General features: G+C 42.9%; 1 protein-coding gene across 1 annotated transcript in view; it reads left to right on the forward strand.

The window, feature by feature from the left end:
• JARID2 (jumonji and AT-rich interaction domain containing 2) overlaps positions 1-23,865 on the forward strand; it is a 690,587-nt gene that overhangs the window by 401,506 nt on the left and 265,216 nt on the right. The window contains 1 exon segment of the mRNA XM_053714761.1: positions 18,023-18,192. Coding sequence (XP_053570736.1) covers positions 18,023-18,192 — 170 coding nt within the window.

Genomic DNA, 23,865 nt, shown 5'->3' on the forward strand with positions numbered 1-23,865 from the left:
TGGTTCCCCCTTCGAGTGTTTGTGATAATTGCGCCATAGCGTCCAAACAAAATCAGGACAGCTCTGTTATTTTTCATAATGTTGCCCAAGAGGATTTATCTAATGAAGGTAGTGGGGATAGCTCTACATCCTCTCCTTCTGTGTCTACACCAGCTTTGCCCGCGCAGGCGACACCTAGCGCGCCAGTGCTTATTTCTATGCAACAATTATCAGCAGTAGTGGATAATTCTATAGCAAATCTTTTATCCAAACTGCCAGTTTTTCAGAGAAAGCGTGATTGTTCAGTTTTAAATGCAGATAAAAAGGATGAACAATCAGACGCTGACGATGCCTTATCTATTTTACCCTCACATCAATCGGAATTGACTGTGAGGGAAGGGCTGTCTGAGGGTGAAATTTCAGACTCAGGAAAAATTTCTCAACAGGCAGAACCTGATCTAGTGGCATTTAAGTTTAAGCTAGAACATCTCCGCGCTTTGCTTAAGGAGGTATTAGCTACTCTGGATGACTGTGATTCCATGGTAGTACCAGAGAAGTTGTGCAAATTGGACAAATTTTTAGAGGTCCCAGTGCACGACAACGCTTTTCCAATACCTAAGAGGGTAGCGAACATAGTGGAAAAGGAGTGGGAGAAGCCAGGTGTACCCTTTGCCCCACCTCCTATATTTAAGAAAATGTTTCCCATAGTACACCCTAGAAGGGACGCATGGCAAACGGTCCCGAAGGTTGAGGGAGCTGTTTCAACACTAGCGAAGCGCACAACTATTCCTATAGAGGACAGCTGCGCTTTCAAAGATCCTATGGATAAAAAATTGGAAGGATTGCTTAAAAAGATTTTTGTTCAGCAAGGGTTCATCCTTCAACCAGCTACGTGTGTTATTACTGTCACTTCAGCGGCGTCCTTTTGGTTCGAAGAACTAGAAAGGTCGCTCCAGAAAGAGACTTCCTATGAAGAAGTCATGGACAGAATTCACGCGTTAAAGTTAGCTAATTCCTTTATATTGGATGCCGCCTTTCAAATAACGAAATTGGCGGCGAAAAACTCAGGTTTTGCTATAGTAGCGCGGAGGGCGCTTTGGCTAAAATCCTGGTCGGCAGACGTGTCGTCCAAGACTAAGTTACTGAATATTCCTTTCAAGGGTAAGACCCTTTTTGGGCCGGAATTGAAGGAAATTATTTCAGACATCACTGGGGGTAAGGGCCATGCCCTCCCACAGGAGATAGGCCTTTTAAGGCTAAGAACAAGTCTAATTTTCGTTCCTTTCGCAATTTCAGGAACGGACCGGCTAATAACTCCACTGCCGCTAGACAAGAAGGTAACGCGGCCCAGCCCAAACCCGCTTGGAAGCCCATGCAAGGCTAGAACAAGGGTAAACAAACCAAGAAACCTGCTGCTGCTACCAAGACAGCATGAAGGGGTAGTCCCCGATCCGGGACCGGATCTGGTAGGGGGCAGACTATCTCTCTTCGCTCAGGCTTGGGCAAGAGATGCTCTGGATCCCTGGGCACTAGAGATAGTTTCCAAGGGATACCTGTTAGAATTCAAGGGACTTCCTCCAAACGGAAGGTTCCACCTGTCTCGCTTATCTTCAGACCAGATAAAGAAACAGGCATTCTTACATTGTGTAAGAGACCTATCAAAGATGGGAGTGATAAACCCAGTCCCCTCCGGGGAACAAGGTCTAGGGTTTTACTCAAACCTGTTTGTGGTTCCCAAAAAAGAGGGAACTTTCAGGCCAATTCTGGATTTAAAGATATTAAACAAGTTCCTCAGAGTTCCATCCTTCAAGATGGAAACCATTCGGACAATCTTACCAACAATCCAGCAGGGTCAATTTTTGACTACCGTGGATCTGAAGGATGCGTATCTGCATATCCCAATCCACAAATCTCATCATCAGTTCCTGAGGTTCGCCTTTCTGGACAAACATTACCAGTTTGTGGCTCTTCCATTCGGTTTAGCCACCACTCCCAGAATCTTCACAAAGGTGCTAGGGTCCCTTCTAGCGGTCCTAAGACCGAGGGGCATCGCTGTAGCACCTTATCTAGACGACATCCTAATCCAAGTGTCGTCTCTCTCCAAAGCGAGGGCTCATACAGACATTGTGTTGGCTTTTCTCAGATCTCACGGGTGGAAAGTGAACATAGAAAAAAGTTCACTGTCACCGTCCACAAGGGTTCCTTTTCTGGGAACAATAATAGATTCTGTGGAAATGAAGATCTTTCTCACAGACGTCAGAAAGACAAAGCTTCTAAAAGCTTGTCGAGTTCTTCACTCTATTCCTCAACCCTCCATAGCTCAATGCATGGAAGTAATAGGACTAATGGTCGCAGCAATGGATGTGGTTCCTTTTGCTCGAATTCATCTAAGACCATTACAGCTGTGCATGCTCAATCAGTGGAATGGGGACTATACAGACTTGTCTCCCCAAATTCAAGTAGACCAGGTAACCAGGGACTCACTTCTTTGGTGGTTGACCCAGGATCACCTGTCTCAGGGAATGAGTTTCCGCAGACCGGAGTGGGTCATCGTCACGACCGACGCCAGCCTCTTGGGGTGGGGCGCGGTCTGGGACTCTCTGAAAGCTCAGGGCCTATGGTCGCGGGAAGAGTCGCTTCTCCCGATAAACATTTTGGAACTAAGAGCTATATTCAATGCGCTCCTGGCTTGGCCTCAGCTAGCAGAAGCCAGGTTCATAAGATTTCAGTCGGACAACATAACGACTGTTGAGTACATCAATCATCAGGGGGGAACAAAGAGTTCCCTAGCGATGAAGGAAGTAACCAAGATAATCCAATGGGCAGAGAATCACTCCTGCCATCTATCTGCTATTCACATCCCAGGAGTAGACAACTGGGAGGCGGACTATTTGAGTCGTCAGACTTTCCATCCGGCGGAGTGGGAACTCCATCCGGAGGTCTTTGCTCAGTTAACCCAATTATGGGGCATTCCAGACATGGATCTAATGGCGTCCCGTCAGAACTTCAAGATTCCTTGCTACGGGTCCAGATCCAGGGATCCCAAGGCGACTCTAGTGGATGCATTAGTGGCGCCTTGGTCGTTCAACCTAGCATATGTGTTTCCACCGTTTCCTCTCCTCCCCAGGCTCATAGCCAGGATCAAACAGAAGAAGGCCTTGGTGATTCTGATAGCTCCTGCGTGGCCACGCAGGACTTGGTATGCAGACTTGGTGAATATGTCATCGGCTCCACCATGGAAGCTACCTTTGAGACAGGACCTTCTAGTACAAGGTCCATTCGAACATCCCAATCTAGTTTCTCTGCAGCTGACTGCTTGGAAATTGAACGCTTTATTTTATCCAAGCGTGGGTTTTCAAATTCTGTGATTGATACTCTGGTCCAAGCCAGAAAACCTGTGACTAGAAGGATTTACCATAAAATATGGAAAAAATATATCTGTTGGTGTGAATCCAAAGGATTCTCCTGGAGTAAGATTAAAATTCCAAAGATTCTCTCCTTTCTCCAAGAAGGTTTGGATAAAGGATTGTCAGCTAGTTCTCCAAAAGGACAGATTTCTGCATTATCCGTCTTGTTGCACAAACGACTGGCAGCTTTGCCAGATGTACAAGCTTTTGTTCAGGCTTTGGTTAGAATCAAGCCTGTTTACAGACCCATGACTCCTCCTTGGAGTCTAAATTTAGTTCTTTCAGTTCTTCAAGGGGTTCCGTTTGAACCTTTACATTCCATAGATATTAAGTTACTATCTTGGAAAGTTCTGTTTTTGGTTGCTATTTCTTCTGCTAGAAGAGTTTCTGAATTATCTGCTTTGCAGTGTGATCCACCCTATCTGGTGTTCCATTCAGATAAGGTTGTTTTGCGTACTAAGCCTGGTTTTCTTCCAAAAGTTGTTTCCAACGAGAACATCAACCAGGAAATAGTTGTTCCTTCTTTGTGTCCGAATCCAGTTTCAAAGAAGGAACGTTTATTACACAATTTAGATGTTGTTCATGCTTTAAAGTTCTATTTAGAAGCAACAAAAGATTTTAGACAAACCTCATCCTTGTTTGTCGTTTACTCTGGTAAGAGGAGAGGTCAAAAAGCTACTGCTACCTCTCTCTCTTTCTGGCTGAAAAGCATTATCCGCTTGGCTTATGAGACTGCCGGACGGCAGCCTCCTGACCGTATCACAGCTCACTCTACTAGGGCTGTGGCTTCCACATGGGCCTATAAGAACGAGGCTTCTGTTGACCAGATATGTAAGGCAGCGACTTGGTCTTCTCTGCACATTTTTGCCAAATTCTACAAATTTGATATTTTTGCTTCTTCGGAGGCTGTTTTTGGGAGAAAGGTTTTGCAAGCCGTGGTGCCTTCTGTTTAGGTAACCTGATTTGCTCCCTCCCTTCATCCGTGTCCTAAAGCTTTGGTATTGGTTCCCACAAGTAATGGATGACGCCGTAGACCGGACACACCAATGTTGGAGAAAACAGAATTTATGCTTACCTGATAAATTACTTTCTCCAACGGTGTGTCCGGTCCACGGCCCGCCCTGGTTTTTTTTAATCAGGTTGAAAAAAAATTTCTTTATACACCACAGTCACCACGGCACCCTATAGTTTCTCCTTTTTCTCCTAACAGTCGGTCGAATGACTGGGGGGCGGAGCCAGAGGGGGAGCTATATGGACAGCTCTTGCTGTGTGCTCTCCTTGCCTTTCCCTGTGGGGGAGAACATTTCCCACAAGTAATGGATGACGCCGTGGACCGGACACACCGTTGGAGAAAGTAATTTATCAGGTAAGCATAAATTCTGTTTTCTTTCTAATGACACGTTGAGTCCACGGATCATCTAATTACTATTGGGAATATCACTCCAGCCCAGCAGGAAGCGGCAAAGAGCACCACAGCAAAGCTGTTAAATATATTTTTGATTTATGCATCTCACATAACATTGCCTTTACCATTCCTTTAAGGCACTTTCTGGTCAAACTTTAAATGCACATAGATGAGTTACATCTTTGAACAAAGACATATTTGCAATATATGTATTGGAAAAAAAGGCTTCTAGTAAAATGTATCACTGCTTTAGTGTTAGCATTTCTCTTGCAAGGTGTATCCAGTCCACGGATTCATCCTTACTTGTGGGATATTCTCATTCCCTACAGGAAGTGGCAAAGAGAGCACACAGCAGAGCTGTCCATATAGCTCCGCCCCTCCCAGTCAATCTCTTTGCCGCTCTAACAAGTAGCATTTCCACGGGAGGGTAAAGTGAATGTGGTGTTAGATTTGTAGTTTTTATATCTTGAATCAAAATTTTTTTATTTTTAAATAGTGCCGGTTTGTACTATTTACTCTCTGGCAGAAAGTGATGAAGAATTGTGCTGAGAGGAAATCGATTTTAGCATGTTGTAACTAAAATCCACTGCTGTTCCCACACAGGACTGAGGAGTACCAGAAAACTTCAGTTGGGGGGAACAGTTTGCAGGCTTAACTGCTATAAGGTATGTTCAGTCATTTTTTTCTAGTCAAGACTTAGTAATGCTAGAAGACTGACAAGAATCCCCATGTGGGAAAGGTAAGCCATATTCTGAGACTCAGTATAGAAGGAAGGCTTAATTAACAGGGCTCAAAAACTGGTGGACACTGTTAAAGGGCAATCGATTATTTTATAGTAGAAAATCTAATCATTATACAAGTATTTATTACATTTGGATGTGATTTATGGGGTTTTATTCCACATGGCATATATTTATACACCTATTTAGGGTTTTGAAGGCCCCACAACTCCGGAGTGGAGAGGTAGGGGGCCTAAATTTTGCGCCTCAGTTGCGCAGTTGAGATGGCAGACAGCTTCATGTGGAGGGTCCAAAGACTTTTTGAGTACTTCATAGAGGCTTATTTTCGATCAAACTAATCCCCAGGGGCAGGTAGGGCCACAGCAGATTGCTGTGGCATGGTGCTGTAGTTTGCTAACCGGTTGTCAGCTTTAGGTTGCTCCGGTTTGGGCATTAAGGGGTTAATTGACTTGAAATTCAATCATTTCAAAGCATTAGGATCATATGGTGAAAATTTCAGAAAGATTGGATCATTTTTGAAGATTTAGTAAAAAAGGGTGTGCTTTTTATTATTTAAAGGCACAGTACCATTTTTTCTCAAATTGTATTTTTCAGTATTTGAGTGCTGTCTGTCTATTTACTTGTCTGTTTAACATGTCTGAGCCTACAGATAGACGTTGCTCTATGTGTTTAGTAGCCATGGTGGAACCCCCTCTTCATTTGTGTTTTAAGTGCGCTAATGTGTCTATGCAGTTTAAAGATCATGTTGTGTCACTTAAAGATGTAGCCCAAGATGATTCTTTGACAGAAGGTAACGAGGATAGCCTACCTTCCTCTCCCCATGTGTCAACACCAGTTACGCCCGCGCAAGCAATGTCTAGTACCTCTAGCGCATTGGCCCCTATTACATTACAACAATTAGCAGCAGTCATGGATAATTCCCTTGCGGCATTCCTATCCAAACTGCCAGTTTTTCCTAAAAAGCGTGATAGCTCGGTCTTAAGAACAGAGTATGAGCAATCAGAAGCTTTGGATGATTTATCTGTTGTACCCTCACAACACTCTGAAGTGGCAGTGAGGGATGTGCTGTCCGAGGGAGAAATTTCTGACACAGGAAAGGTTTCTCAGCGGGCAGAATCAGATTCCTTAGCGTTTAAATTTAAACTGGTACACCTCCGCGTGCTGCTTAAGGAGGTATTAGCTACGCTGGATGATTGCGACCCCATGTTGGTCCCTGAGAAATTGTGTAAAATGGACAAATATCTAGAAGTCCCCGAATACACTGATGCGTTTCCGATCCCTAAGAGGGTGGCGGATATTGTGACTAGGGAGTGGGAGAGACCAGGTGTACCTTTTGTTCCCCCCCCCCCCTATCTTTAAGAAAATGTTCCCCATAACTGATCCCAGGCGGGACGCATGGCAGACGGTCCCTAAGGTGGAGGGGGCAGTTTCAACACTAGCCAAACGCACAACCATACCAATAGAAGACAGTTGTGCTTTCAAAGATCCTATGGATAAAAAATTAGAAGGTTTACTAAAGAAAATATTTGTTCAACAAGGTTTCCTTCTCCAACCTATTGCCTGCATTATTCCTGTAACTACTGCAGCGGCTTTTTGGTTTGAGGCGCTGGAGGAGTCGCTCCAGATGGAGACTTCATATAACAAAGTCATGGATAGAATTCATGCCCTAAAACTGGCTAATTCTTTTATCACAGATTCCACTTTGCAATTAGCTAAGTTAGCGGCGAAAAATTCTGGTTTTGCCATAATGGCGCGCAGAGCGCTTTGGCTCAAATCATGGTCAGCCGATGTGTCGTCTAAAACAAAATTATTAAATAACCCTTTCAAGGGAAAGACCCTTTTCGGTCCCGAGTTGAAAGAGATTATTTCGGATATCACTGGGGGTAAGGGCCATGCCCTCCCGCAGGATAGACCTTTTAAGGCTAAAAACAAGGCTAATTTCTCCAACATTGGTGTGTCCGGTCCACGGCGTCATCCTTACTTGTGGGATATTCTCTTCCCCAACAGGAAATGGCAGAGTCCCAGCAAAGCTGGTCACATGATCCCTCCTAGGCTCCGCCCACCCCAGTCATTCTCTTTGCCGTTGCACAGGCAACATCTCCACGGAGATGGTTAAGAGTTTTTTGGTGTTTAAATGTAGTTTTATTCTTCTATCAAGTGTTTGTTATTTTAAAATAGTGCTGGTATGTACTATTTACTCTGAAACAGAAAAGGATGAAGATTTCTGTTTGTAAGAGGAAGATGATTTTAGCAGACAGTAACTGAAATCAATTGCTGTTTCCACACAGGACTGTTGAGATGAAGTAACTTTAGTTGGGGGAAACAGTTAGCAGTCTTTTCTGCTTAAGGTATGACTAGCCATATTTCTAACAAGACCATGTAATGCTGGAAGGCTGTCATTTCCCCTCATGGGGACCAGTAAGCCATTTTCTTAGTTAAACATAAAAGAATAAAGGGCTTCAAAAAGGGCTTAAAAACTGGTAGACATTTTTCTGGGCTAAAACAATTGCTTTACTAGGCATATTATGCAGATTCTAACTAATTATTGGTATTATAATCTTGGGGAACGTTTAGAAAAACGGCAGGCACTGTGTTGGACACCTTTTTCAGATGGGGGCCTTTCTAGTTATAGACAGAGCCTCATTCTGGGACTGTATAGGGGTTAAATGTAAAAACGGCTCCGGTTCCGTTAATTTAAGGGTTAAAGCTCTGAAATTTGGTGTGCAATACTTTTAATGCTTTAAGACACTGTGGTGAAATTTTGGTGAATTTTGAACAATTCCTTCATACTTTTTCACATATTCAGTAATAAAGTGTTTTCAGTTTGAAATTTAAAGTGACAGTAACGGTTTTATTTTAAAACGTTTTTTGTACTTTGTTGACAAGTTTAAGCCTTTTTAACATGTCTGTACCATCAGATAAGCTATGTTCTATATGTATGAAAGCCAATGTGTCTCCCCATTTAAATTTATGTGATAATTGTGCCATAGTGTCCAAACAAAGTAAGGACAGTATTGCAACAGATAATGATATTGCCCAAGATGATTCCTTAAAATGAGGGGAGTAAACATGATACTACATCATCCCCTACTGTGTCTACACCAGTTATGCCCACACAGGAGGCCCCTAGTACATCTAGTGCGCCAATACTTATTACCATGCAACAATTAACGGCTGTAATGGATAACTCCATAGCAAATCTTTTATCCAAAATGCCTACTTATCAGAGAAAGCGCGATTGCTCTGTTTTAAACACTGAAGAGCAAGAGGACGCTGATGATAACTGTTCTGACATACCCTCACACCAATCTCAAGGGGCCATGAGGGAGGTTTTGTCTGATGGAGAAATTTCAGATTCAGGAAAAATTTCTCATCAAGCTGAACCTGATGTTGTGACATTTAAATTTAAATTAGAACATCTCCGCGCACTGCTTAAGGAGGTGTTATCTACTCTGGATGATTGTGACAATTTGGTCATTCCAGAGAAATTATGTAAGATGGACAAGTTCCTAGAGGTTCCGGTGCCCCCCAACGCTTTTCCTATACCCAAGCGGGTGGCGGACATAGTAAATAAAGAGTGGGAAAGGCCCGGCATACGTTTTGTTCCCCCCCTATATTTAAGAAATTATTTCCTATAGTCGACCCCAGAAAGGACTTATGGCAGACAGTCCCCAAGGTCGAGGGGGCGGTTTCTACTCTAAACAAACGCACTACTATTCCTATCGAAGATAGTTGTGCTTTCAAAGATCCTATGGATAAGAAATTAGAGGGTTTGCTTAAAAAGATTTTTGTACAGCAAGGTTACCTTCTACAACCAATTTCATGCATTGTTCCTGTCACTACGGCAGCGTGTTTCTGGTTCGAGGAACTAGAAAAATCGCTCAGTAAAGAATCTTCGTATGAGGAGGTTATGGACAGAGTTCAAGCACTTAAATTGGCTAACTCTTTTGTTTTAGATGCCGCTTTGCAATTAGCTAGATTAGCGGCGAAAAATTCAGGGTTTGCTGTCGTGGCGCGCAGAGTGCTTTGACTAAAGTCTTGGTCAGCGGATGTGTCTTCCAAGACAAAATTGCTTAACATTCCTTTCAAAGGTAAAACATTATTTGGACCTGATTTGAAAGAGATTTCAGACATCTCTGGGGGAAAGGACCACGCCCTCCCACAGGATAGGTCTTTTAAGGCTAATAATAAGCCTAATTTTCGTCCCTTTCGCAGAAACGGACCAGTCTCTAATTCTGTATCCTCTAAGCAAGAGGGTAATACTTCACAACCCAAACCAGCCTGGAAACCAATGCAAGGCTGGAACAAGGGTAAGCAGGCCAAGAAGCCTACCACTGCTACCAAAACAGCATGAAGGGATAGCCCCCGATCCGGGACCGGATCTAGTGGGGGGCAGACTTTCTCTCTTTGCTCAGGCTTGGGCAAGAGATGTTCAGGATCCTTGGGCGCTAGAAATAGTTTCTCAAGGTTATCTCCTGGAATTCAAGGAACTACCCCCAAGGGGAAGGTTCCACAGGTCTCAATTATCTTCAAACCAAATAAAGAGACAGGCATTCTTACATTGTGTAGAAGACCTGTTAAAGATGGGAGTGATACATCCAGTTCCAATAAGAGAACAAGGAATGGGATTTTATTCCAATCTGTTCATAGTTCCCAAAAAAGAGGGAACATTTAGACCAATTTTGGATCTAAAGATCCTAAACAAATTTCTCAGGGTACCATCGTTCAAAATGGAAACTATTCGAACGATCCTACCTACTATCCAGGAAAATCAATTTATGACTACCGTGGATTTAAAGGATGCGTACCTACATATTCCTATCCACAAGGAACATCATCAGTTCCTAAGGTTCGCTTTTCTGGACAAGCATTACCAGTTTGTGGCACTTCCATTTGGATTAGCCACTGCTCCAAGGATTTTCACAAAGGTACTAGGGTCCCTTCTAGCGGTTCTAAGACCAAGGGGCATTGCAGTAGTACCTTACTTGGACGACATCCTGATTCAAGCGTCGTCCCTGTCAAAAGCAAAGGCTCATACGGACATCGTCCTAGCCTTTCTCAGATCTCACGGATGGAAGGTGAACAAAGAAAAAAGTTCTCTGTCCCCGTCAACAAGAGTTCCCTTCTTGGGATCAATAATAGATTCCTTAGAAATGAGGATTTTTCTGACAGAGGTCAGAAAATCAAAACTTCTAAGCTCTTGTCAAGTACTTCATTCTGTTCCTCGTCCTTCCATAGCGCAGTGCATGGAAGTAATAGGATTGATGGTTGCAACAATGCACATAGTTCCTTTTGCACGAATTCATCTAAGACCATTACAACTGTGCATGCTCAGACAGTGGAATGGGGATTATACAGACTTGTCTCCGACGATTCAAGTAGATCAAAAGACCAGAGATTCAGTCCGTTGGTGGCTGACCCTGGACAATCTGTCACAGGGAATGAGCTTCCGCAGACCAGAGTGGGTCATTGTCACGACCGACGCCAGCCTAGTGGTCTGGGGCGCGGTCTGGGAATCCCTGAAAGCTCAGGGTCTATGGTCTCGGGAAGAGTCTCTTCTCCCGATAAACATTCTGGAACTGAGAGCGATATTCAATGCTCTGAGCTTGGCCTCAACTAGCAAAGGCCAAATTCATAAGGTTTCAGTCAGACAACATGACGACCGTTGCATATATCAATCATCAGGGGGGAACAAGGACTTCCCTGGCGATGAAAGAAGTGACCAAGATAATTCAATGGGCGGAGGATCACTCCTGCCACTTGTCTGCGATCCACATCCCAGGAGTGGAAAATTGGGAAGCGGATTTTCTGAGTCGTCAGACATTCCATCCGGGGGAGTGGGAACTCCATCCGGAAATCTTTGCCCAAATAACTCAATTATGGGGCATTCCAGACATCGATCTGATGGCGTCTCGTCAGAACTTCAAGGTTCCTTGCTACGGGTCCAGATCCAGGGATCCCAAGGCGACCCTAGTAGATGCACTAGTAGCACCTTGGACCTTCAACCTAGCTTATGTATTCCCACCGTTTCCTCTCATCCCCAGGCTGGTAGCCAGGATCAATCAGGAGAGGGCCTCAGTGATCTTGATAGCTCCTGCGTGGCCACGCAGGACTTGGTATGCAGACCTGGTCAATATGTCATCGGCTTCACCATGGAAGCTACCTTTGAGACAGGACCTTCTTGTTCAGGGTCCATTCGAACATCCGAATCTGGTTTCCCTCCAACTGACGGCTTGGAGATTGAACGCTTGATTTTATCAAAGCGTGGGTTTTCAGATTCTGTAATAGATACTCTGATTCAGGCTAGAAAGCCTGTAACTAGAAAAATTTACCATAAAATATGGAAAAAATATATCTGTTGGTGTGAATCTAAAGGATTCCCATGGAACAAGATAAAAATTCCTAAGATTCTATCCTTTCTACAAGAAGGTTTGGAGAAAGGATTATCTGCAAGTTCTCTGAAGGGACGAGATCCCTGCTTTATCTGTTTTACTTCACAAAAGACTGGCAGCTGTGCCAGATGTTCAAGCATTTGTTCAGGCTCTGGTTAGGATCAAGCCTGTTTACAGACCTTTGACTCCTCCCTGGAGTCTAAATCTAGTTCTTTCAGTTCTTCAAGGGGCTCCGTTTGAACCCTTACATTCCGTAGATATTAAGTTATTATCTTGGAAAGTTTTGTTTTTGGTTGCAATTTCTTCTGCTAGAAGAGTTTCAGAGTTATCTGCTCTGCAGTGTTCTCCGCCCTATCTGGTGTTCCATGCAGATAAGGTGGTTTTGCGTACTAAGCCTGGTTTTCTTCCGAAAGTTGTTTCCAACAAAAATATTAACCAGGAGATAGTTGTACCTTCTTTGTGTCCGAATCCAGTTTCAAAGAAGGAACGTTTGTTACACAATTTGGACGTAGTCCGTGCTCTAAAATTCTATTTAGAGGCTACTAAAGATTTCAGACAAACATCTTCCTTGTTTGTTGTTTATTCTGGTAAAAGGAGAGGTCAAAAAGCGACTTCTACCTCTCTTTCCTTTTGGCTTAAAAGCATTATCCGATTGGCTTATGAGACTGCCGGACGGCAGCCTCCTGAAAGAATCACAGCTCACTCCACTAGGGCTGTGGCTTCCACATGGGCCTTCAAGAACGAGGCTTCTGTTGACCAGATATGTAAGGCAGCGACTTGGTCTTCACTGCACACTTTTGCCAAATTTTACAAATTTGATACTTCGGAGGCTATTTTTGGGAGAAAGGTTTTGCAAGCCGTGGTGCCTTCCATTTAGGTGACCTGATTTGCTCCCTCCCTTCATCCGTGTCCTAAAGCTTTGGTATTGGTTCCCACAAGTAAGGATGACGCCGTGGACCGGACACACCAATGTTGGAGAAAACAGAATTTATGCTTACCTGATAAATTACTTTCTCCAACGGTGTGTCCGGTCCACGGCCCACCCTGGTTTTTTTAATCAGGTCTGATTAATTATTTTCTCTAACTACAGTCACCACGGTATCATATGGTTTCTCCTATATATATTTCCTCCTGTCCGTCGGTCGAATGACTGGGGTGGGCGGAGCCTAGGAGGGATCATGTGACCAGCTTTGCTGGGACTCTTTGCCATTTCCTGTTGGGGAAGAGAATATCCCACAAGTAAGGATGACGCCGTGGACCGGACACACTGTTGGAGAAAGTAATTTATCAGGTAAGCATAAATTCTGTTTTTCGCTCCTTTCCCAACTTCAGGAGCGGCCCTGCTTCAACCTCTGCAACCGCAAAGCCAGAGGGTAACGCTTCACAGCCCAAAGCAACCTGGAAATCTTTGAAGGGCTGGAACAAGGGAAAACAGGCCAAGAAGCCTGCGGTTGCTACTAAGACAGCATTAAGGGGTAGCCTCCGATCCGGGACCGGATCTAGTAGGGGGCAGACTCTCTCTTTGCTCAGGCTTGGGCAAGAGATGTTCCAGATCCCTGGGCATTAGAGATCGTTGCTCAGGGATATCTTCTAGAATTCAAGGACTCCCCTCCAAGGGGAAGGTTCCACATTTCTCGTCTGTCTTCAGACCAGACAAAGAATCAGGCGTTCTTACACTGTGTAGAAGATCTACTCAAGATGGGAGTGATATATCCAGTTCAAATGGCAGAACAAGGACTGGGTTTTTACTCAAACCTGTTTGTGGTTCCCAAAAAGGAAGGAACTTTCAGGCCAATCCTGGATCTAAAAATTCTAAACAAATTCCTCAGAGTTCCATCATTCAAAATGGAGAACATTCGGACAATCTTACCGATGATCCAGGAAGGTCAATATATGACTACCGTGGATTTAAAGGATGCGTACCTTCATATTCCTATCCACAAAGATCACCATCAGTTCCTAAGGTCCGCCTTTCTGGACAAGCATTACCAGTTTGTGGCCCTTCCCTTCGGGTTGGCCACCGCTCCCAGAATTTTCACAAAGGTGTTAGGGTCCCTAATAGCGGTACTAAGACCGCGGGGCATTGCAGTAGCACCTTATCTAGACGACATCTTAATACAGGCGTCGTCTTTTCACAGAGCCAAGGCTCATACGGAAATTGTTCTGGCCCTTCTAAGGTCTCACGGGTGGAAGGTGAACGTTGAAAAAAGTTCTCTGTCCCCGCTCACAAGGGTTCCCTTCCTGGGAACACTAATAGACTCAGTAGAAATGAAAATATTTCTGACGGAGGTCAGGAAGCTAAAGCTTTTAACTACTTGCCGAGTTCTTCATTCCATTCCTCGGCCATCTGTAGCTCAGTGCATGGAGGTAATCCGATTAATGTTTGCGGCAATGGACATAGTCCCTTTTGCCCGAATACATCTCAGACCACTGCAACTGTGCATGCTCAAACAGTGGAATGGGGATTATGCAGATTTGTCTCCTCAAATACAACTGGACCAGAAAACAAGAGATTCTCTTCTCTGGTGGTTGTCTCAGGATCACCTGTCTCAGGGAATGTGCTTCCGCAGACCGGAGTGGATCATTGTAACGACCGACGCCAGTCTGTTAGGCTGGGGCGCGGTCTGGGACTCCCTGAAAGCTCAGGGCCTATGGTCTCGGGAAGAGTCTCTTCTCCTGATAAACATTTTGGAACTGAGAGTGATATTCAACACGCTCCAGGCATGGCCTCAACTAGCGGCGGACAAATTCATCAGATTTCAGCCGGACAACATCACGACTGTAGCGTACATCAATCATCAGGGAGGTACAAAGCGTTCCCTAGCGATGAAGGAAGTAACCAATATTAGCAGGTGGGCGGAGGATCACTCCTGCCATCTATCTGCAATTCACATCCCAGGAGTAGACAACTGGGAGGCGGATTTTCTAAGTCGTCAGACTTTTCACCCGGGGGAGTGGGAACTCCACCCGGAGGTTTTTGCTCAGTTGACCCAGCTATGGGGCATTCCAGAATTGGATCTGATGGCGTCCCGTCAGAACACCAAACTTCCTCTTTACGGATCCAGGTCCAGGGACCCCAAGGCAGCATTGATAGATGCTCTAGTAGCGCCTTGGTCCTTCAATCTGGCTTATGTCTTTCCACCGTTTCCCCTTCTCCCTTGGCTGGTAGCCAGAATCAAACAGGAGAAGGCTTCGGTAATTCTGATAGCACCTGCGTGGCCACGCAGGACTTGGTATGCAGACCTAGTGGACATGTCATCTGTTCCTCCATGGACACTGCCATCGAGGCAGGATCTTCTAATACAGGGTCCATTCAAGCATCCAAATCTAGTTTCTCTGCAACTGACTGCTTGGAGATTGAACGCTTAATTCTATCTAAGCGTGGGTTCTCTGAATCAGTTATAGATACTCTGATCCAGGCTAGAAAGCCTGTCACCAGGAAAATTTACCATAAGATATGGCGGAAATATCTTTGTTGGTGTGAATCCAAGGGTTACTCGTGGAGTAAGATTAGGATTCCAAGGATATTGTCTTTTCTCCAAGAAGGATTGGAGAAAGGCTTGTCAGCTAGTTCCTTAAAGGGACAGATATCTGCTCTGTATATCCTGTTACACAAGCGTCTGGCAGAAGTACCAGACGTTCAAGCGTTTGCACAGGCTTTAGTAAGAATCAAGCCTGTCTATAAACCTGTGGCTCCTCCATGGAGTCTACATTTAGTTCTTTCAGTTCTTCAAGGGGTTCCGTTTGAACCTTTACATTCCATAGATATTAAGTTACTATCTTGGAAAGTTTTGTTTTTGGTAGCTATATCTTCTGCTCGAAGAGTTTCAGAATTGTCTGCTTTGCAGTGTAATTCACCCTATCTGGTGTTCCATGCAGATAAGGTAGTTTTGCGTACCAAACCTGGTTTTCTTCCTAAAGTGGTTTCTAATAAGAATATTAACCAGGAAATCATTGTTCCTTCTCTGTGTCCTAATCCATCTTCAAAGAAGGAACGACTGTTACACAATCTTGATGTGGTTCGTGCTTTAAAATTCTATATACAAGCAACTAAAGATTTCAGACAAACATCATCCTTGTTTTTGTTTATTCTGGTAAGAGGAGAGGTCAGAAAGCGACTGCTACCTCCCTTTCCTTTTGGCTGAAAAGCATCATCCGATTGGCTTATGAGACTGCTGGACAGCAGCCTCCTGAACGAATTACCTCTCATTCTACCAGAGCTGTGGCTTCCACATGGGCTTTCAAGAATGAGGCTTCTGCTGAACAGATTTGTAAGGCAGCGACTTGGTCTTCACTGCATACTTTTGCCAAATTTTACAAATTCGATACTTTTGCTTCTTCGGAGGCTATTTTTGGGAGAAAGGTTTTGCAAGCAGTGGTGCCTTCCGTTTAGGTTACCTGTCTTGTTCCCTCCCTTCATCCGTGTCTTAAAGCTTTGGTATTGGTATCCCACAAGTAAGGATGAATCCGTGGACTGGATACACCTTGCAAGAGAAAACAGAATTTATGCTTACCTGATAAATTACTTTCTCTTGCAGTGTATCCAGTCCATTGCCCGCCCTGGCATTTAATTCAGGTTAAAATTTTTTGTTTAAACTACAGTCACCACTGCACCCTATGGTTTCTCCATTTTCTCCTAACCGTCGGTCGAATGACTGGGGGGGCGGAGCCTGAGGGGGAGCTATATGGACAGCTCTGCTGTGTGCTCTCTTTGCCACTCCCTGTAGGGAATGAGAATATCCCACAAGTAAGGATGAATCCGTGGACTGGATACACCGCAAGAGAAAGTAATTTATCAGGTAAGCATAAATTCTGTTTTTTCTCTGCACGTGCATGTGAAGCATGGCCATATAATCTCAGTGCACCAGCATTTTAAATACTGCAGCTGCTCAGACTGCCAGTGGTTCTTGTATCATGTCAGCAATTAACAAATTGAGTCATTACCAGATGGTAGAAGCACCTTAAAGTGAAGGTCAATTTTGATGAATTAGTGCCCGATTTTTAATAATCCTATTAAAAACAAGGGCACTTTAATTCATCAAAATTGACATTTCACTTCTTTTCTTCAAAAACGTACCTTTTAATACTGGCAGCCGCTCCAGCGATTTCCCCCGGACGTCGGAAGCCTCTGCAGACGTCAGAAATGACGAATCCGGTTTCCTCCAATCACGGCTTCCCCCCTCCCCCCTCCGGGGGAATCTTGGCCTGAGGCAACGCCGTGATTGGAGGAAGCCGGATTCGTCATTTTGGACCTGCAAAGACGGCTTGTGACGGGTGGAGGAAGTGCTGGAGCGGCTGCCAGGATTAAAAGGTAAGTTTTTGAAGACAAGGAGTGAAATGTCAATTTTGATGAATTAAAGTGCCTTTGTTTTTAATAGGATTATTAAAAACCAGGCACTAATTAATTCATCAAAATTGACCTTCACTTAAAAGCTCTCTGAGCAAGTGCTGTGTTTAAAATGTTGGTGCACAGTACATACTTAAATACACCTCTAAAACAGCTATAGCTTTTATTAGAAGCACTTTTGCTAATACATGTATATTACAAAAATGATTCTATTTAAAACTGAAATGCATCCATGTGGATTCCAACATTGACTGGAATGTCCAGTAGTTAAACGGATTTTCGGGAGCAAGCTTTCCTTCAGTGGAGAAGACGGTATGGCATCTGATTGGCTGTACTACGGGCAAGCTTGGAAAATAAGGTTTTTCAAGGGAGAGGTTGTGCAGTGTTTTATTCTGTTATAAACCATCTGCATTGTATGCACATAGCATATTCCAGTACACAGTCATTTTATTATAAATATTGTTTATTTATAAAGTGCCAACATATTATGCAGCGCTGTAACATTAAGAATATAGTAATGGAGTTCAATAATCAGAAGGCATTTACATAAATCATAAGCATAGTCATGTTCTCAGTCCATTTTAATATTTTGAAAACTTTATCTCTGAGTATGTGACAATATATTAGATATTTAGACATAGCACAGTTATTTGAATTCTCCATAGGTTACGTATTTCTCTAGCATCTTGATTGTGCTGTTAATTGCTGTTTTGTGTTCTTAATTGATTTATGTCCTTTATTCTTTTTTTCAGGCCAAGGCTACAAGCACAAAGGAAATTTGCCCAATCCCAGCCAAACAGTCCGAGCACAACTCCCATCAAAATTGTTGAGCCTTTACTACCCCCTCCAGTTACTCAAATGTCAGACCTCACCAAACGCAAACCCAAGACTGAAGATTTCCTCACATTTTTGTGTCTTCGAGGTATGCTTACTCAAACTATTACTGCTTACTAAAATAGTATGTAATAATATTGTAATCTCTTTCTATATATTATAACAGTCTCTTGGTTTGACCAGTCAGCTGTTTGTTGACTTGTGTCCCCATAGGCTGTGTGAGAATGTGTTACTTTTACTATACATTGCTTGCTGACCTTTACATGGCTAGAATAAAATCATCAGACACTATCATATTCAATAACTCATACATTTTTTGTCCCTTAAAGTGTCATATTTATGAACAGTTTAAAAGTATGTATAATAATTGATTGCCTTACCCCTTAAAGAGATATAGAATTGAGTATAAGTGTTTATTTTGTTATTCATTTAGGGAATATAATGAGTATGTTTTAAATAAAAGCAACAAAAGGATGTGAAGGCATTTTTTTTTTTTTTTTAAATCCCCAAGAAAAAAAAAACCTACATCTTGTTTCTTCACAAATGGTTCAGACCCTCATAAAGCATCAATTTAATAGGCCAAAAGAGAGATAGCAATAGAAGATAATACTTCCTAGTAATAAGTGAGGGAATCAAGCATAGGAAAAATATCAACGTTTTATTATTTAAAGGGATAGTAAACACCAAAAATGTTACTGTTGTTAAAAAGATGGATAATTTCTTTATTTACCATTCCCCAGTTTTGCATACCCAACACTGTTATAGAAATATGCTTTTTACCTCTGTAATTAGCTTGTATCTAAGCTTCTGCAGAATGCCTATTTATCTCAGATCTTTTGAAAGACTTGCATTTCAGGCAATTAGTGCTGACTCTTAAATAATTCCACGTGCGTGAGCAAAAAGTTATCTATATGAAACAATGAACTAACACCCTCTAGCTGTGAAAAACTGTCAAATGAATTCAGATGAGAGGCGGCCATCAAGGGCTTAGAAATTAACATATGATACTACTTAGGTTTAGCTTTCAACTAAGAGTACCTAGAGAACAAAGCAAATTTAATATTAAAAGTAAATTAGAAGTTGGTTTAAAATTACATGCCCTATCTAAATGATGATAGTTTCATTTGGACTTTACTATTCCTTTAAAGGGATACTGAACCCAAATGTTTTCTTTCATGATTCAGATAGAGCATGCAATTTTAAGCAACTTTCTAATTTTCTCCTATTATTAATTTTTCTTCGTTCTCTTGGTATCCTTATTTGAAAAAGCAGGAATATAAACTTACGAGCCGGCCTATCTTTGATTCAGCACCTGGGTAGTGCTTGTTGATTGGTGGCTCAACGTAGCCATCAATCAGCAAGCACTACCCAGGTGGCTGAATCAAAAATGGGCCGGTTCCTAAGCTTTAAAGTGATGGTAAATTCACTTCCATAACTTCAAAAAGTATGAAATCTACTCCTAACTAGCATATTGATATGCTTATTTTCTTCCAATATCAAATCTACTTTAAATACTGAGTGTTTCTCTTGTTAAGTGTATCCAGTCCACGGATCATCCATTACTTATGGAATATATTCTCCTTCCTAACAGGAAGTTGCAAGAGTCCACCCACAGCAAAGCTGCTATATAGCTCCTCCCCTAACTGCCATATTCAGTCATTCTCTTGCAAGCCTCAACATAGATAGGAGGTCGTGAGAGTCTGTGGTGATTTATACTTAGTTTATTCTTCAATCAAAAGTTTGTTATTTTTAAATGGCACCGGAGTGTGCTGTTTATCTCAGGCAGTATTTGAAAGAAGAATCTGCCTGCGTTTTTCTATGATCTTAGCAGACGTAACTGAGATCCATTTGCTGTTCTCACACATTCTGAGGAGTGAGGTACTTCAGAGGTGGAATGGCGTGCAGGTTTTCCTGCAGATAAGGTATGTGCAGTAAAATATTTTTCTAGGAATGGAATTGACTAAGAAAATACTGCTGATACCGAAGTAATGTAAGTAAAGCCTTAAATGCAGCGATAGCGACTGGTATCAGGCTTATTAATAGAGATACATACTCTTATAAAAATGTGTTTTAAAACGTTTGCTGGCATGTTTAATCGTTTTTTAACATATGTTTGGTGATAAAACTTATTGGGGCCTAAGTTTTTTCCACATGGCTGGCTTAAATTTTGCATAGAAACAGTTAACTGAAGCTTCCCACTGTTGTAATATGAGTGGGAGGGGCCTAATTTAGCGCTTTTTTGCGCAGTTAAAATTACAAAATGAATTATCCAGATTCCCTCAGCAGTCCCATGAATACTACAGGACATTTCTAAAGGGCTAAAAAGACTTCCAAAATCGTTTATAGGGAAGGTAATCCACAGCTCTGTTTTTAAAAACGTCTGTCGTTTTTTTGATCTGTTTTTTGCATTAAGGGGTTAATCATCCATTTGCAAGTGGGTGCAATGCTCTGTTACCTTATTACATGTACTGTAAAAATTTCGTTTGTTTTACTGCCTTTTTTCACTGTTTTTCAAATTTTGACAAAATTTGTTTCTCTTAAAGGCACAGTAACGTTTTATATATTTGCTTGTTAACTTGATTTAAAGTGTTTTCCAAGCTTATTAGTCTCATTATTAGTCTGTTCTAACATGTCTGACATAGAGGAAGCTCTGTGTTCATTATGTTTTAAAGCCATGGTGGAACCCCATCTTAGAATGTGTACCAGATGTACTGATTTCATGTTAAACAATAAAGATCATTTTTTGTCTTTAAAAACATTATCACCAGAGGATTCTGTCGTGGGGGTAGTTATGCCGACTAACTCTCCCCACGTGTCAGACCTTTTGACTCCTGCTTTAGGGACTCACGCTCAAATGGCGCCAAGTACATCAAGGGCACCTATAGCGTTTATTTTACCAGGGGATTCTGTCGAGGGGAAAGTTATGCCGATTAACTCTCCCCACGTGTCAGACCCTTCGACTCCCGCTTCAGGGACTCACGCTCAAATGGCGCCAAGTACATCAAGGGCGTCCATAGCGTTTATTTTATAAGACATGGCAAAGGTGGTGAATAATACTCTGGCAGCAGTATTAGTCAGACTACCTGAAATTAAAGGAAAGCAGATAGCTCTGGGGCTAGATACAGAGCATACAGACGCTTTAAGAACCATGTATGATACTACCTCACAATATGCTTAGTCTGTGGGTGATTTTTTTGACTCAGGGAAGATGATTTAACCTGATTCTGATATTTCTACATTTAAAATTTATGCTTGAGAACCTACACTTGTTGCTCAGGGAGGCTTTGGCTGCTCTGAATGAATGTGTACAATCGCAGGGCCAGAGAAATTGTGTAGACTGGATAAATAATATGCAGTGCCGGTGTGTACTGATGTTTTTCCAATACCTAAAGAGGTTTACTAATTTTTTTTTAATAAGGAATGGGATAGACCAGGTGTGCCGTTCTCTTCCCCTCCTATTTTTTAGAAGAATGTTTTCTAATAGTTACCACCACACGGGACTTCTGGCAGACAGTTCCTAAGGTGGAGAGAAGAGTTTCTACTCTAGCTAAGCGTACCACTACCTCTGGCGAGGACAATTGTGCTTTTTAGATCCAATGGATAAAAAATGTTTATTCAACAGGGTTTTATCCTGCAGCCCCTTGCATACATTGCTTCTGTCACTGCTGCTGCGGCGTTCTGGGTTGAGTCTCTTGATGAGGCTTTACAGTTAGCTACTCCATTGGATGAATATATTTGACAAGCTTATGCTAGCCAATTCCTTTGTTTTCTGATGCCTTTGTTCATTTGACTAGACTAACGGCTAAGAATTCTGTTTTTTACTATACTGGCGCGCAGAGCGCTTTGGCTTATATCATGGTCAGCTGTCGGGACTTTAATAAATAAGCTACTTAACTTCCCTTCAAGGGGCAGACCCTATTCGGGCCTGGTTTGAAGGAGATTATTGCTTATATCATTGGAGGAAAAGGTCATGCCCTTCCTCAGGATAGGAATCAAGGGCCAAAAAAGGTCTATTTTTCGTGCCTTTTAAAACTTCAGGGCACGTGTGGCATCCACTTCCTCTAAGGCAAAGCAAGAGGGAATTTTTGCTCAGTCCAAGGCGGTCTGGAGACAATTGGACCTGGAACAAAGATAAGCAGGCCAAGGAGCCTACTGTTGCCTCTAAGGCAGCATGAAGGAACGGACCCCTATCCGGTAACGGATCCTATAGGGGGCAGACTTTCATTCTTCGCCCGGCGGTGGGCAAGAGATGCCCAGGATCCCTAGGCATTGGAATTTATATCCCAGAGATATCTTCTGGATTTCAAAGGTTCCCCCCCCCCAAAAAAAGGGGAGATTTCGCCTTTCACAATTATCTGCAAACCAGATAAAGAAGGAGGCATTCTTACATTGTGTACGAGATCCATCCAGTTCCAAGAGAGGAACAGGGACAGAGTTTTTACTCAAATCTGTTTGTGGTTCCCAAGGTGAGGGAACCTTCAGACCTATTTTGGATCTAAAGATCTTAAACAAATTCCTCAGAATTCCGTCATTTAAGATGGAAACTATTCGTACCATCTTAACTATGATCCAGGAGAGTCAATAGAGGACTACAATGGATTTGAAGGATGCTTATCCTCACATTGTGATGCATAAAGATCACCTTCGTTTTTCAGGTTTGCCTTTCTAGACAGGCATTACCAGTTTGTAGCTCTTTCCTTTGGGATATCTACAGCCCCAAGAATCTTTATGGAGGTTCTGGGGTCGCTTTGGCGGTCCTTAGGCCGCGGGGCATAGAAGTGGCCCCTTAGTTAGACGACATCCTGATACAGGCGTCAAACAAACATCCAAATTGCCAAGTCTCATACGGACGTAGTACTGGCATTTCTGAGATCACATGGGTGGAAAGTGAACAAGGAAAGAGTTCTCTATCCCCAATCCTCCTAGGGACTCTGATAAATTCTGTAGAAATGAAAATTTACCTGACGGAGTCCAGGTTGTCAAAGTTTCTAAATTTCTGCCATGTTTTTCATCCCATCCGCGCCCTTCGGTGGCTCAGTACATGAATGAAATTGGCTTAATAGGTAGCGGCAAGGAACATAGTACCGTTTGCACGTCTACATTTGAGACCGCTGCAACTATGCATGCTCAGTCAGAGGAACGGGGATTACACAGATTTGTCCCCCTGTTGAACCTGGACCAAGAGACCAGAGATTCTCTTCTCTGGTGACTATGTCGGGTCCATCTGTCAAAGGGTATGACCTTCCGCAGGTCAGATGGGACAATTGTTACAATGGATGCCAGCCTTTTAGGTTGGGATGCAGTCTGGAACTCCCTGAAGGCTCAGGGATAGTGGACTTAGGAGGAGACCCTCCTTCTAATAAATATTCTGGGAGTGATATTCCATGCTCTTCAGACTTGGCCTCAGTTAGCAACTCTGAGGTACATCATACTCAGTCAGACAATATACACGACTGTGGCTTACATCAGCCATCAAGGGGGAACAGAAGTTCCCTAGTGATGTTTGAAGTCTTACAATAATTCACTGGACAGAGACTCACTCTTGTCTATCAGCTATCCATATCCCAGGTGTTGAGAACTGGAAGGTGGATTTTCTAAGTCGTCAGACTTTTCTTCCGGGGGAGTGGGATTTCCTCCGGAGGTCAAGACCAAGCAGGAGAGAGGGCTTTGGTGTTTTTGACAGCGCCTGTGTAGCCACGCAGGACCTGGTATGCAGATCTGGTGGACATGTCATCCTTTCCATCACTGTCTCTGCTTCTGA

This window comes from Bombina bombina, chromosome 5 (genome assembly GCF_027579735.1).
Source record: "Bombina bombina isolate aBomBom1 chromosome 5, aBomBom1.pri, whole genome shotgun sequence".
Taxonomy (NCBI): Eukaryota; Metazoa; Chordata; class Amphibia; order Anura; family Bombinatoridae; genus Bombina; species Bombina bombina.